Below are 16510 nucleotides of genomic sequence, written 5' to 3'. Positions count from 1 at the left end.
AATGGTTCTGATGCAGGAATAGTGTATACCTCTCATGTATATTGTAGGTATAGTGCACTATCACACATATATGAAGGACAGTTACAGACACAGATAGATATATTATTTAATTGGAATTAATTATTGAGATGAGTATTATTTTTATTAATTTATTTATTTATTGCAGCCTATTATCCTCATCTTTCTTAGTTGTTGTTTCACGACGTTTCGGCCAACTATTCCTCTGGCCTTCAACAGGTGGTAACTGCGATGAGATAGGAACTCTGAATTCCCTGAATGCATTTTCAGCAAGTTCTGCCATCCTTCAGGGCCCGTGGCGCAGTGGATGGAGACGTTGAATCTCTACGGTTCCAGGTGAGAATTGTCTGAAGGTAGCGGTTTCAATCCTACCCAAAGTCGGGCAGAGGCTTACTTTGCCAAAAACGTGGTAGACGACAACAACTATGGATGGCAATAACTGCTGAGAATGCAGTAGGGAGATTCAGAGTTCCTATCCCGTCGTAGTCACCACCTGACGAAGGCCAGAGGAATATTTGGTCGAAACGTCGTGAAAAAACAGCTAAAAAAAAGATGAGGATAATAATCTGCAATAAATACATTATTAGACACAGACAGAAATAACAAACAACAAAAAGGGGGGACTTATTAATATCTACTTTATAAGTCCGTTTCTCTATTCCAAACTTAAGAGGATATTTGAAGATAGCTTGCCCTCTTCTATTTATGCGTGAATTTGTAATGTAGGATCAACATGGCATTGTTAGTTACAATTTTCATACTTTTTTCTTCCTCTTGGAATTTTCTAGACACATTTCAATTTTAAATACAAACGAAAATTAGATTAAAATAAACATTATTTTAGCAAGATTATTCATCGTTCGTCCACGATGTGACTTGAAGTTTATTCTTAATTTAATCAAGTCAGATATTTTGTCGGGAGTTTTAACCATTATTTTTGGTTTATTTTTTGTTATTTCCCATTTTCTGTTTTGACACAAATCTATTTGACATAAATCGATTTAAGATAGAAAATTACTCAATTTTATTACTTTATTTTATTTTATTTATTATTTTTAAAAACATATGAAAGTATCTATTTATTTTAAAGCTATAAAACCACATTGACTAGTAATAAACTAATAATATGTTGGTACGAATATAAAACGAAGTATTCTTTTAGATTTAGTTCAAGATCTTAGAAGCTTCTACAAATTGTACTTTAGTATTACAATTTTCAAGTTAATTAAAACGTTATCATAGTGAATGCAAAACATTCTTACTATTTTTTTTATCTCAAATTTACGAACATTTTCTGTCTTTAATATGCCCAAAAGGTCAAACAAATACTTACCTTTTATCTTACCGAAAAAGCCAGATGAAACTGAAAAATTGCCTACCTTTCACTTCGGTAAGTTTTAAACTATAGTTAAATGACATATAAGTGTGCAGCTTCTACAAAAAATATTTTTTGAGTCACCCTAGCAGGTGCTTTTTCCATTAACTTCAGTCATTTAAACTCTATTTTTATACAGTTTTCAACAGAACATCCTTTCTTATGCACCGTTTTCTAAAATTCATACTTGTTGAAAAAATAATAATAGTGAGAGAGTTCCAAATGACCTTCCCGCAACGGGTCGTCAGCTTTTGTGCCATTTGGTTAATTTTTGTTTATTTTGTCCATTTCTGACGTCACAGGGATTGGTGATTGATGAATGAACAAAAACATTTTCGGGATTTTGACTTATAAGTCGATTGTTTTTTTAAGATACGGATGTGGTAAAGAGAGACTAAAATTACGGTAACGCTCTGCATAACTGGAAAAACAGTCGCGTAAAATATCTTTAAATAAACGATGCAAATAATATATATATATATTTGGTTTTATATATATATATATATATATACAAAAATATATATACATATATATACATATATACATATATATACATATATACATATATATAAATACATATACATATATATACATATATATACATATACATATATATATGCATATATATACATATATATACACACACACACACACACACACATATATATATATATATATATATATATATATATATATATATATATATATATATATATATGATGAACTCTCCCGCCGATTTTGACGTACGAGCTCCGTCACAACAACTAAGTTGTTCAAAATTCATGCAGATTATTTGTTTATAGTGGTAACGGTTTTGTGCAGAACCAACTACATTTTTGGTACAACTGCTAATCTCCGTCGGTACAATGGCTGCCATAGGAAAGAGCATACAGTAAACCTCTGGTTTTTACATCAAAGTTTACCTTATCATAGATGCATGTCTTAACGAAGGTAGGGGTTCTTCTCTTCTAGTAAATTAATTGAGCCCCCAGATACCAATCTAGAAATTTCTCTGTCTATATGTATATGTGTATTTATCTCTCTCTTTCTCTCTCTTTCTTTCTCTCTCTCTCTCTCTCTCTCTCTATATATATATATATATAAATTATTAAATGTATATACACATATAATATTTTAACGCGATTTAATACATATAATTTCGGTACTTTCTTAAACAGCGCTGAATACATGAGTGGATGTCCGTTGATCAGAACGATGATGTCCATCATATCATTCTGAAACGATGATGGATGACACTCATTGAATTGTGAAGCAAGGGTTGCGCAATCTCTTACTATTTCTCTCATGAGAGATCCACGACGACGGGAAACAATACTGAAATAAGCGGAGAGCTTATACAGCTCATTGTATTCCCAAATGGTCACTCATTTTAGCATTGACAAAGTTCAACGATGATTAATTTCGGGGATCTAACGAGAACCGGTTGTTGTATATTGGGTTATATTTGAGGAGATGATATATTAAAACGTGTCATGTGTTATCTAGTGGATGTAAGATATTGTTCTTTTAACAGACAGATAATAAACGTATAAATCGTATGTATGTTGCTTAGCCAGTGTGACATGATATTGACGTATAAACCGAGTCATGTTGTATCAGACTTATAACACGGGATATTTTTACAGTTCATATGTAAGAAGAATAGTATATGCTTTATACCTTTTTTTTAAGAGTTCTTCTCTATCTTCCCGCTTCTCCGTGAAGAACCATGAAATGATCAGCACAATCCAATTACACTTGTTCTTACTTGAAACAACTCTTTATATTTTTATAATATGAATTTATTACATTTATCTCAAATGGTTTTCACAGGATCTGCAACCTAATGTAAAATGATGTTTACATCTATTTTCTATTTTCACATTTCTTTTGCGATTCACACGTCAATCATCTCTTCCGCAATTTAATTGTTTGTTCTTCTAATCATAATAACTGATCCAGCGACCACCCGTCGCTCAAATCAATTAATAATAATAACAATAACAATAATACTAATATTTTGACCCTTGACCCCGCTTGCCACAGTTAACAGATACTACGCTATTATCACAGCCTAAAAGGTTCATAACATTACACTCCTTTCCCCCCCTATTTTCAAAAATGTACGGCATACATTTTTCCTATACGCCCTATTCTCTCCTTATTTTACACACCTGCGAGGCAGGAAAATGTCAGCCATCCCATGCGAATTCCAATATCAAGGCGCCTCCTACCTTTCCTCAAAAAAATTTTTGATGACATCTCATCAGACAGATTTCTGACTTCTTTTATACAGGCGTTATTCTTTAAACCTTTCCATGCTTTTAATGATCATTCATACTCTAGTTATTGGGACCAAAACAGAAAAAAACCCTATCTACATAAGTTTCCGTGGTCAGCATTCAATTTTACAAGGTACCTGCTAAACTTCATAATTCTATTTACGGTTCACTCGGACTTCCAAGCTCTGAATCTCTCAGTCTTCCAAATCAGACAGTGGAAAAAACGTAACACCTCACTTAACTAAACCCTTAATTGAGGTGACCTGAACCTCATTCGCGCCGACGGTACAAAGCACTTCACTAAACCCTTAGCTATCCCGCTGATGAGGTGTGTGATTTCTCCAAATGTCCCACTCGACCACTTCAGAATACCAAACTAGGAACATCCCACATACATACTCTGATATAAGATTTTGGTACCTTTAATTCACAATACTGCACGCCTGTGGAACTCTGTTCCGTCTGCCTGCTTCCCTCCGGACTACAACTTGGATGTCTTCAAGTCTAATGTTAACAAATTCCTAATGAACCGCCCCCCTAATTAAACACTTCATAAAATCTCCTCACTAACGTGATGTACTTACAATAACCCTTATCCCTGAGTGGCTTCCGGGCCTTGATAAGTGGTGATCACTGTGTAAAAAAAAAAAAAAAAAAAAAAAATAGGGTAATATTTTACTTCTAAAGTTCTTACTCATACGCTGCATCTATTCTATCTTTTCTTTTCTTCATTCTCCCACTTCAGTTTCACTACATAGTGGCCACGTCACCACTACACGTCCGCTCTTGTATTGGAAGTTCTGTTACTCCCAAGATTGAACATTTTCAATCAGCCGAAGCTCACAAGCGGCCCTATCTGCAAGCTTAATCTATGTGGGTGCATTCTATCGCGCCCCCTCGTTGCAGCTACAACAAGCCTTTTAAGCCAATAGGCATGCAGTACTCTCGTCATTATTGTATGCGAAGAATATGATCTTTCAACCGTAACACCGGTCAGCTTAATCAAGCTACATACAGACGACGAAAATAGCATTTTTCATAATCGAAAAACCTATTTAAAAAATCCCCTTTGCAGGGTCCTGTGAATCTCTCCCCCCCCCAAATAGTTAACCGCCTATGTAAATTTAATCCTGTCCCCTCTTTAAAATTCTAATTTGACTAGGCCGACCATTTAATCTTAATCTAATCTTTTGTTTTTTTCTTTCTTTTTTTAAAATTAATATTTTGTAGACTCCTGGAAAACAACAATTATACATTATGAACTACAATATAAAATCATAAATACACATTTTTTTCCAACATTCAACATTAACTTCTAAATAAATTACATAAATCAACCTTTTTCAGTCCTTAAAATAAAAAATGTTCAAAAATGCCGTTAAAACTGGAAAAACAATGCTTAACAATTTTCAGAAACTGTCCATTGCTTCTGACCTAAAAAAGAGCATCAATTCTTTTTTCTTTTCTTTTTTTTATAACCAGTTCAAAACAACCGATGGCCATTTCTCTTATAAACTTTAAGCAACGGTGTAAATATTTCAATCATGAATGACACAATTCAGAACAATTTCATCTGTACGTGCTCCCGTTAACAATTTCTTACTTTCTCTCTCATCGATCCATTGTTTAAACAGAATAACGTAATTCTTTTTTTCTTCTACTTTTTGCATTAAATGATATTTTTCTTCTGTTTATAAAGAGCATATTGCTAATACGATAAACATTTTTTCTTAATTATTTTCTATATATAAAGGTTTACATCTGTGTGTCTGTATGTATTTCTTTTCTTTCTTCGTAAAAAGGTTGTGCGTGTGTACGTGTGTATTTCTTTTTTTTTCCTACTGTTCCTTTTTTTTCTTTATTTTTTCTCCAGACATTTTATTGTGTTTGTGTGTGTTTTTCTTGTCTTTTTTTCCTCTTGAAACGAAATCTCATTCCATTTTCAGGACCTGCTTCTACGTTGTATTTTTTATAACCCAGGTTCGATATCGCATCGTCGATGCGAACTGGTCAACGGACACCAAAATCAATATAGGTTATATATTGATTTATATTGGAAGAGATGATATATTAAAACGTGTCATGTGTTATCTAGTGGATATGAGATATTGTTCTTTTAACAGACAGATAATAAACGTATAAATCGTATGTATGTTGTTTAGCTAGGAGGACATGATATTGACGTGTAAACCGAGTCATGTTGTATCAGACTTATAACATGGGATATTTTTACAGTTCATATGTAAGAAGAATGATATATCCTTCATACCTTTTTTCTTGAAGAGTTCTTCTGCATCTTCCCGCTTCTCCGTAACGAACCATGAAACGATCAGCACCATTCAATTACACTTCTTCTTACTTGTGAAACCATAAAACAACTCTTTATATTTTTATAATATAAATTTATTACAGTTGTCTCAAATGGTTTTAAAATGATCTGCAGTTCATCTACATTTTCTATTCTTATAGCCTGCTCATAGCTGTCTGTCCACCCTTGTCTAGACGTCTGTCCGCTTTATTCGTCAATTCTCAACTCTCTGAATCTGTCCAAAACTACCTACATTACGTGTTCTCTTACGTCACCTAATTACGTGTCTCAGATCAAACTAATGTAAAATAATATTTATATTTATTTTCTATTTTCATATTCCTTTTGCGATTCACACGTCAATCATAGCTTCCCCAATTTAATTGTTTATTCTTCTAATCATAATAATTGATCCAGCGACCATCAGTTAATAATAATAACAATAACAATAATAATAATATTTTGACCCTTGACCCCGCTTGCCACAGTTAACAAATACTACGCTATTACCACAGCCTAAAAGGTTCACAACATTACACGGTGTGTTAACGTAATTACGCCCTATATAAATATAGCTTAAGAGATGTAGCAATATTACAACGTAGCTATGGCAAGTAAGCTACACAAAATTGTTCATATTAGGAAATTATCAGGTAAAATACAAGATATTCTGTTAGCGATTGTTTTTATATCTAAGTAATATTTATGCTAGATAACTAACCAATCGGATTTGGTGTTACAATTTTCTCATGGACATGTTTTCAAATGCCAATGGCGGGATACCTCTTAAACGAACGCTTGTGTCGGCTTAAGGAGAATATCATTTCACACTGACGCGCGTCCGTCACATCAGCAGGCACACACACATGCGTGGACGCATGTTATGATAAACAAATCGTTAACGCGATGTTGCCATAAGTGTAAAGTGATGAGGTTTGAGTTGGATTCAGGTGTCACCATCTTTACTTTCCTTTGAGGTCAAGTGGTATAGTGCGAGAGAACCCAGACAGGCGGCCCAACTGTTTGTCATCGTGGTCTCTCTCTCTCTCTCTCTCTCTCTCTCTCTCTCTCTCTCTCTCTCTCTCTATATATATATATATATATATATATATATATACTGATAAGTTGTAGACGACGAAACACGTGTCAGTGGATAATTATATTTTAAAAACAATATATATATATATATATATATTTTGTGTACAGAAAGTTGTTAGTTGAGACAGGTCATTGGTACCGTCGGTTTCAAGCCCGATAATAAGGCCCGTTTAAGGTATCCTTATCAAGCTCTCTTCAGTCAATATTCGTCTCTGAGACGAATATTGACTGAAGAGAGCTTGATAAGGATACCTTAAACGGGCCTTATTATCGGGCTTGAAACCGACGGTACCAATGACCTGTCTCAACTAACAACTTTCTGTACACAAAATATAAGTACGCTCTTAAAATTTGGATTTTCCTTTTAATTGAGCACTCTGCTGGAATTCTTTTTCCAAAAAAAATAATCAAATTATATATATATATATATATATATATATATATATATTGTTTTTAAAATATAATTATCCACTGACATCTCTATTAATAGCTAGCCGGAATTCTCGCAAACCTTCTACTTAACAATTGTATACTCATCCCCAAGAAATCGCCTGATAGCTATTGAGAACTGGATTGTTTTCAAATGCTGAAAACAGGTGTATCGCTTATTTAACTAAGTCAATGGGGAGCTTGAAAGTTGAATGAAATGCGGAAAGGAGCCATTTTGAAAAATATAATTATCAAAACTGTGTCTTATAACGATGGGCGTAGGTGAGAAGCATATTGATCAATCATCTATTATTTTCTATGTTAGAAAAACATTGCACTCTAATATTTTCATTCTAGCAACCAATTATATATTTTAAAAGACGATAGTGGTGCTAACATTAGTTGGTACCATGGAAATTTTTCGTGACGTATCAAAAAGAATACGAAAACCTAGGAGGGAGAGCATCACTAACACATCGACTGAAAGAGAACAAGAATTACTCAAATAGCAGGAATACTTATTATCTAGGTTCTCGTAAAATATGCTAACATTTATCAACTAAAAGTCTCTGGTAACTCCGGTAAGAACACGAAGTGGGTTAAATAATATTGAAATGGAATAGGGAGAACGGGAATATATGAGGAGATTTATTGTTAGACACTAATTTATACTAGCGGTAACACCTGATTTAAATAATAATAATAATAATAATAATAATAATAATAATAATAATAATAATAATAATAATGATAATAATAATAATAATAATAATAATAATTGTTCTTCACTCAAATTCCAGTGAAGACCAATGGCCGCTGCCAACGAGAAATTAATGGCAAGCAGCTGTTGCGATAATGCAAATTCTTTTGTAAATACTATCGAAAGAGGTGTGGAGTACTTGAAATCTGGGGAGATTTGTTGTCACTCAGCTTCCAGGGAACACCACAGGCTGTTTCCAAGGAGAGATCTTTGATGACCTGCGTGAAAGCTCCTTGTGAGCCAATAATAATAATAATAATAATAATAATAATAATAATAATAATAATAATAATAATAATAATAATTTAATCTTGTTGCAACAAAGGAACGCAAATCATTGATATACGAGTGCCACCTGATGTGAATGTGGAGAAAAAAGACAAGAAGACAGCATAAAAGCACGAAGACTGGAAAAGAAACTGCATCTATTGTGATGGGATCCCTCGGGACTGAAACAAAAGGATTAGGCAAGTGGATTGAGAAAATTGGGACCCATTGCATTATTTCAGAAGAGTACTTTGTTAAGAACCGCCAGAATCTTGCTGAAAGTGCTGAAAGACTGAAAAAAATATGCTAATGACCTATTTTATTTGCTAGATCCGCCTACCAGTATAAATTCGGCAATAACAACAGCCAGGCACAAAATGTGACAAATAATATGCCATAAAGATGATAATAATCTACTCTACGTGAAAAACAAAGGGACTGGTAGAAACTTTGTGGAAGACACACAAACAGACGGAAAACAATTCGAAACAGAGAATGACTGATAATCACAACAAGAGACATCGTCAAAATGAACAATACAGAAAATACTTGTACATGGCTAAGAAAAGCACATACAAACAGAGAAATAGAAACGCTACTGATAGCTGCACAGGACAATGCGATCAGCACTAACTACATAAAACTAAAATAGATAAAACCCATGAAAACAGTAAATCTAGACTTTGTGGACAAAGAGACGAAACGGTAAACAACATAAATGAATGCATCAAAGTAGCCCCAAAATAATACAAGAATAGACACGACTGCGTGGGGAAAGCAGTGCAGTAGGATCTCTGCAAACGAATGACTTTCGAACATACAATTCATTTCAAGATGAAGTGCAGCATCAGAACAGATACTAAGCTTTGCTCAAAGTCAATCAGAACCAATAAGATATCTCATTGGTTAAAATGCAAATCAAAGAGCATCTGTTAGTCTATTTGGTGTAGATGATCGTCAGAGTATTATGAAGGAATTTTATTTAATATTGTTGAATCGATCAGTTTTGCTATTTATTATGTATCCACTATATCTTTCTTTGCCTGTAATCGATCACTAGTATTAATATTTCCTTTGAGTCTGGTGACAAAAGTCTCCACAGATTTTACAGTACACTCCGTTTTTTTTCGTGAAAATATCCCTTTTGACTGAAAATGTTTATTCTTGTTCCAATCTACAGTGCCCCGTTTGTCGAACCAGATTTTCTTAGCATTAATACTTGACCTTATGCCAAGTACTGCTCTCGTGAGGAGGCACGTAAATAGAGACATTGACCCTGCTTGTATGACTAAACTTGCTATTTAACTATTGCAGTTCAGACCGATAGCTCTGGGTGAAAGGACTCAATATGTTTACGGAACTTGGTACACTATCTCTTAATTATATTTTAATCTGGATGCGACGCTTCTGAGGGGTTTGATTGCTTGTTTATTTGACCAATTGGATGCGCCTGAGATCATGACGAGAAAGATAAACTTGTTCCTTATTATTGTTATTTTAACTTCTCTCAGTGACGACATTGTATGTTATGTTAGTGTAACCCAGCAAGATTAAGGACAGACATTTCTGCGTATGTGCGCGAGCATGTTTTCAAGGTTTCCTGTACGAAAATATATCAATGATTCATTGAGTTATGACAACGACATTCAACCTAGACGGGTGCAACTGACTTCCTCTAAAAGAAGTGTCAAGGGAATGTTAAATTGACAGGCAATCCTCGGTCGCATGTATATCTTGGGCAGAGAGGATGACAGAGCTAGGTTTTTGAAATTTTATAAGTCAGTATCGCCGTTCTTCTGCATACAGCGCCTGGTATTTTCAAATGGTCACACATCTTGTACTGATCAAGTTCAACGTCGCTGAACTTCGGTGATCCAACGAGAACCGGTGTGTGAACGTTATTATTCCGTATATTTAATTTATGTGATTATGCCGTATCATTGAGTTACGGTGCACATAAACATGCACATGTTATATAAGCACGCTTAAACTAGAGGGCAGTGTTGATCTGTGACTTTAACAAAAAAATTAATAAATTTAAAGAATTTTAATCATTTAAAAATGCTTACATTTTTGAATTATTAAACCAATCTGAAATAAGTGTCTCAAATCTAATAGCTTTCGCACTATTGTCCAAGTTCCAATCTCTGCCTCATCGCCGCAATATTGCACCCCCATGTCTGTTTTATAAGTATTTTAATAAAATGTACTTTGATGAACTCATTACACTTGTGCATCCTTGACATAAATACTCCTAACTAACCCAACAAACCGCAAAATTTACCCTGAAGTTCCTAGATGTCAGAAAGCTTTCACTCTAAAAACTTTTTTTCCTTGAACAGCTAGACTTTCAATTCTTCATTGTTTCCCTGGTTGTACAAACCCGCAGAAGTTTAAATGCAATTTGAAAAGACATCTTGGTGCTCAACTCTCCAGAGTCCACTGTTAGACACGTTTTCAAATAGTAGCCTCTTTCTTCCGACTAGCAAATTGCGTTGTTTGTGGTTAAAGTAAAAAATAATGTTTACATTTTTTGTGAAATTTGCTTGGCATGGTTAGGAGTTGGTTAATCGCAAAGATTAAATTTGCTTTGAAGTTATCTAACTAAAAAGTAAAATCATAAAAGAATAACTTTGATAAAACAAAACAATGGATACAGTTAGTCGACCATTTTTCTTTCTTTTTTATATAGGCTGAGTTTAATCTGTATTTCTCTTTGTCAGTTTATCTTCCGTTGCAATTTTTCTTAGAAACTACTGGATGGATCTAGTTGCAATTTTGTGTGTATCTTTGTTATGCTAACGTGCAACAAACTACACATTATGGTATTGGATTCACCTTTTAGGGATTAATACAGATTAGTCACCAAAATACCACATTTACTCTAGTAATTTTCTCGAATACTACTGGGCCAATCTGGCTGAATTTTTGTTTGCACATTTATTATGATAAGAGGCAGAGAACTAAGTATTATGGTATCCATTTGATGTTTGGTTAGGAAATAATAGGCATTGATATTTAATGCAAAAATAAATACAAATTTAACCATGTTAAACCATCCATTTTGCATTAAAGAATTCATTCTAAGTCAAAGGGCAATAACCCTCATCCGTTTTAAAATTATCTTTTTTTTCTAATCTTATTGATTACAGGGAAAAAGAAAATAAATCAAACACATTTATTTTGAGAATAAAATATTAAAAGGTTTCGTTTCAGAATCTTGTTATGGGCATCTTTAAAAATATGTTTTTTTTATGACATCTTTAAAATGTTTTTTTTTCTTGACATTAAAAATAGTTTGGTTTCTGAGATATCGATGTTTCATATAATATAATTCAAGAGGTTGTATTCGATAAATATAAACATGGTAATAAAGGAAATTTTATAGATTTTGGAAACATATGTCAATGTAATTTTGCTAATAAAACGTATGTTAATGTAATTTTGCTAATAAAACGTATGTTAATGTAATTTTGCTAATAAAACGTATGTCAATGTAATTTTGCTAATAAAACGTATGCCAATGTAATTTTGCTAATAAAACGTATGCCAATGTAATTTTGCTAATAAAACGTATGTCAATGTAATTTTGCTAATAAAACGTATGTCAATGTAATTTTGCTAATAAAATGTATGTTAATGTAACTTTGCTAATAAAACGTATGTCAATGTAATTTTGCTAATAAAACGTATGTCAATGTAATTTTGCTAATAAAACGTATGAAAAAAGACAACGCAATAAATATAGAATATACAAAATAAAATACAGATAATGTAAAAAAGAACAAAAATAAAAGAAAAAATCTAACAAGTTCAACAATATGTTAATCACCTAAAACACGCTATACATCTAAATCCCCCCTCCTTAAATTTGCTGCGAGATTTCACACAGCCATTTAATCCATTGCTTTCGTTCCACCCGGCATACTCTGAATCGAACTGTAACATCCACCGTCTGAAAAGGGTAAGTTTTTCCCGAAATATAATGGATTTGTCACAGACACAACAAATAAGACATTTATACTGAATGAATGTATGTATATATATAGACATATATGTATATATAGACATATATGTATATATTGATATATATATGTATGTACTTATTGATTTGTAAATCGCCACTTGTTTTCGTCTTCTCTCATCAACACCGATATATCTCATTCCTCGCATTGTGATAGCCTTCTAAATCTCTACTACGTATATATTTTTATATTACATAACAGAAACATTCGCGTGAAAGTATATTAAAATGAAAAAATGGGAAAAGAATTAAGTAGGAAATGATTAGAACCACGAACTCAAAATTAACTTTTATACAGGGTAGAACGATAAAATTGTCGCTTTAAAGAAAACAACACTGCGGCTTTATTTTAAAACTTTAACTGAAGAAATCAATTCAGGTAACTTGATTATGAGCTGGAATATTTTCAATCTAGCCGCCTTCAGCATCACTCACCGACTCGATACGCGTCCAGAACTGAAAGCGTGCCTTTTTCACAAGCGCCAGCGAAATTTCGGCGAATACTCTGCGGATGGCGGCGATTAAGCTTGTCATCAAATAAACAAAGTGTTGTGGGAGGTCAGGTTAGTGATTTTCTCGATGTATGAACAAACGAAGTAGTCCAGTCAAGAGAGAAGTGAGTCCAGTGAGAGAAGGGTAGCCGTAGTACTGAAGCCAAGCTTGTGTCTCTTTGGATTTGTAAGCCAGCGCAGAGTCCTGCTGCCACACCCAGGGTCTGCCAGAAGCCACCTAATTGCACCAGGGAATCGCCACACTCTTCAACACATCCAGCTACACTTTGATGTTTACTTCCAAACCAACTTCGATAATGTGAGGTAGAATGATGTAGTCCTCACTTGACACGACACCAAAGACCATAACCGTGAGTCGTCCTATGCATTAAGCTGTGCCCTCAAGCGTTGCACCGTCAGGATTTGCATATTGAGAGTGCTAGCAATGGTCCTGTTGTCATGAGTTGGATCGATAGAGAGCATGAGTTGTACGACGGCGCATCTCCGATCTCGTTCGTTGAATATTGTGTCACTTTCAGGCATGACAGAAGGTTCCTATCGCTTTTGGGATTTATACAAAACTGACCAGCTAGTAGATGGTCTGCACCCCCCCAAAAAAACCCGAAAAAACAAAAACAAAAAAAAAAAGAAACGGTTTTCATCGAACGGAAATGGAATCACGTCGCCTTTGCTATGGCGACATTTTTATATTTCCACCCTGTATTTTTCGAGTTGCTCACGACTACATATTCACTTAAGGCTCATTGACTGATATTGCTGACGTAGTTTAAAAGAAAGGCTGAAGATTGTCAGAACACGTTTTTTGCACTGTCGTCACACGTAGCAGATAGCTTTCAATGAGACAGTCTAGCATTCAGGAGTAAAATCGGGTTGCTATTTTAGGCGATATGATACAAAACCTTAAAGTGACAATGAGGGCCGTGCATCACTGAAGATTTCCATTGAGCCATTTGAAAATTGTATTTTACGATTTGTTTTTGTTCGCGTATGTTATTTTATCTATATATTTTTATCTATTTATATTTGTAGATTCGTGTGATCATAAACCAGATCAGATGGCTACCCGTAAATAAAGAGGCTGACCTTTTAGGAATACGACTGGCATGTTTCAACCAAGTCCTTGACCCCTGGGTCTACATCCTCTTCAGGAAGGAAATCGTTTTGCGCGTCTATGATTTTGCTCGAAAACATATCTGCACCTGGCCGTGTCGACAACATCGAGATATGAACACAACGGAGTCACAAATCGCTCATCTATGAGAACGAATTTATTACTATAATAATATATTATTTTTTTATAAAAAAAATGAAACAAACAAAAAAACAAAACAAAAAACAAAAACAAAAAAGAATAAAAGAAGGTACTGGTGCATATTGTGAACCAAACGTATCTCAGCGTTTGCTTGGCTTCGGCCGCAACATGACATTAACAACCGGATTATGTTGAGCGTCGCCGATAAAATCATAACACAACCTACCGTAATTTGATGTTTTATTATTCATTTTTTTAAAAGAATAATTTTCAAGAAAAGGTTAGAAGAAGAAATAATGATTTTTTAAGGAATCATTTTAAAAAAAGGTTAAAAGAAATTTTTTGTTTATTTTTAAATATATTTTGCCATTTCTTATGGTTTAAAGTTTTTCCAAAGAAAACTGGAAACAAAATTCTTTTTCAAGTATTTTTCAAGATTATTTCTATAAAAATATTTATTTAATTATTTATTTTTTAAATTGGAAGAGAAGGTTTTAAAGATTCACTATGTTAGTACTGTCCATGATTTGCATGTAACAAATGGTGTTTTTCTCCTTTTCTAATATCTATCGCAAAGTCGTGTGCTAGACGCGTGCGCACACTGCCGCCTCGTTGTAATTCAGCGTGCCGCGTTGTGATTGGCTGATCGACATGTTTCGTTAGACAGCAGCTAAACCCGAGCTGTTGCTCAACATGATCCGACTGTTGACATCATGTTCCGGCCGAATGATGATGATGAGATGAGCGAACGCTGAGAAACGTCTGGTTAACAATATACACTAATACCTAAAAGGAAAGAAAAACTTGAATAACAGCGTAAATGTGCGAGTGCTAAAAAACAAGATACTTCTTGAGATAACAATTCTTGGTAGATGTAGTGAATGCAATTCTAATTTTCTATTATGCAAACTTGGTAATGTATGACACACCGATTCTCGTTAGATCAAAGTTAATTGACGTTGATCCTGGTCAGTACTAGATGAGTAACCAGTTTGGAATTCCATGCGATGTATATCAGGTCCCGTGATCAAGAAATATATGGAGATGAAGATAGCTTGCAATTTAATAATCCTTATCTAGTTCCTCCTTCGGAAGAAGTTGGATTCTCTCGTCTAGGGTAAAAAACATATCAGATAAGATATTTGTGTAGAAAAATTAATATTTCAAGGATTAGCAAAATTAAACAAGAATTTATTTTATTTAAAATTCTATACTTCTCTCATTTTTCGGAAACGAATTTGTTTCATTCCGAACGTTTACTTAAGACAAAGTCATATTTAATTCATAATTATCAAGATTAGATCTTCAATCGTAATTAAAAAAAAAACTCTTGTTTATTTTTTGATACAATTTTTTACGGTTATTTTTTTACGCAATAACAAGTCTACATGAGAGAAATTCAGAATCACATTTATCGTAGCTTACAAGTATTTTTTATCTCAAGTAACATAAAATAATCCGATATGACTTACTTCCCTTGATTTGTCCTCCTTTCATATAAGTTAAACAGAAATTGTTGGTGCGACAAGGTAACGCTATACGAGCTTGCATGGCGATGACGACGAAAGACAAAAATTAGTTGATTTTTAGATACGAACACTATTTCTGTATTCTTGCCTATAACCGTTAGTTGCTCCTGTTTAGTCTTTTCCTTATAAGTTTAACCTTATAATGCAAATACCTTTTCAATGACGTCATTACATAAACATCAAATGTTTGTGTTTTATTTTTTCTAAACTTGAGTTTGAAAATATTGCATTTATGATGTATTGGAAATAAAAGACACAAGAAAGAGATATAATTTAAAAGTAAAATTCGATTATATTTTTTGAAAAAAATATTGAAATAAAGAAATTCCGACAAAGAAAACGTTTTGTCCTCAAATGAATTTCTATCAATGGAAGATTACCTTCCAACGTTCATAATTGAACAAAATTACCGCTCACAATGGCGATCGAAACTCTATGAAACTTCACCTATTTACGATATCACTTCTTAAACATAACACCAAATACCCAACTTCCCGCAGTAATAGTTTCGTCATAGTACCCATCATCTAAAGGTTTCTACTACTATTAGTTGTAAGAAATATCTGCCACTCAATTATGAATACTTTTGAGTCTTTTTAAGTCTTGGAGGTGCATCCAATATATCCAGGGTCTACCGCCGAAGAGACGAGTTGACT

At 33.7% G+C, this 16510-nt stretch overlaps 1 protein-coding gene across 1 annotated transcript in view; it reads left to right on the top strand.

Annotated features, from left to right (window-relative positions):
• The window catches only part of LOC145289926 (prostaglandin E2 receptor EP4 subtype-like), a 154451-nt gene extending 138337 nt beyond the window's left edge, over positions 1-16114 (top strand). The window contains exon 3 of the mRNA XM_080136449.1: positions 14103-16114. Within this exon, the coding sequence (XP_079992575.1) occupies positions 14103-14333 (231 nt within the window). The 3' untranslated portion in view covers positions 14334-16114. The remainder of the gene's footprint in view (positions 1-14102) is intronic.
• Positions 16115-16510: the final 396 nt, after the last annotated feature.

Source organism: Euprymna scolopes, chromosome 2, assembly GCF_053919585.1.
Source record: "Euprymna scolopes isolate OS-2025 chromosome 2, ASM5391958v1, whole genome shotgun sequence".
Classification (NCBI taxonomy): Eukaryota; Metazoa; Mollusca; class Cephalopoda; order Sepiida; family Sepiolidae; genus Euprymna; species Euprymna scolopes.
This window is presented reverse-complemented; position numbering and strand designations above follow the sequence as displayed.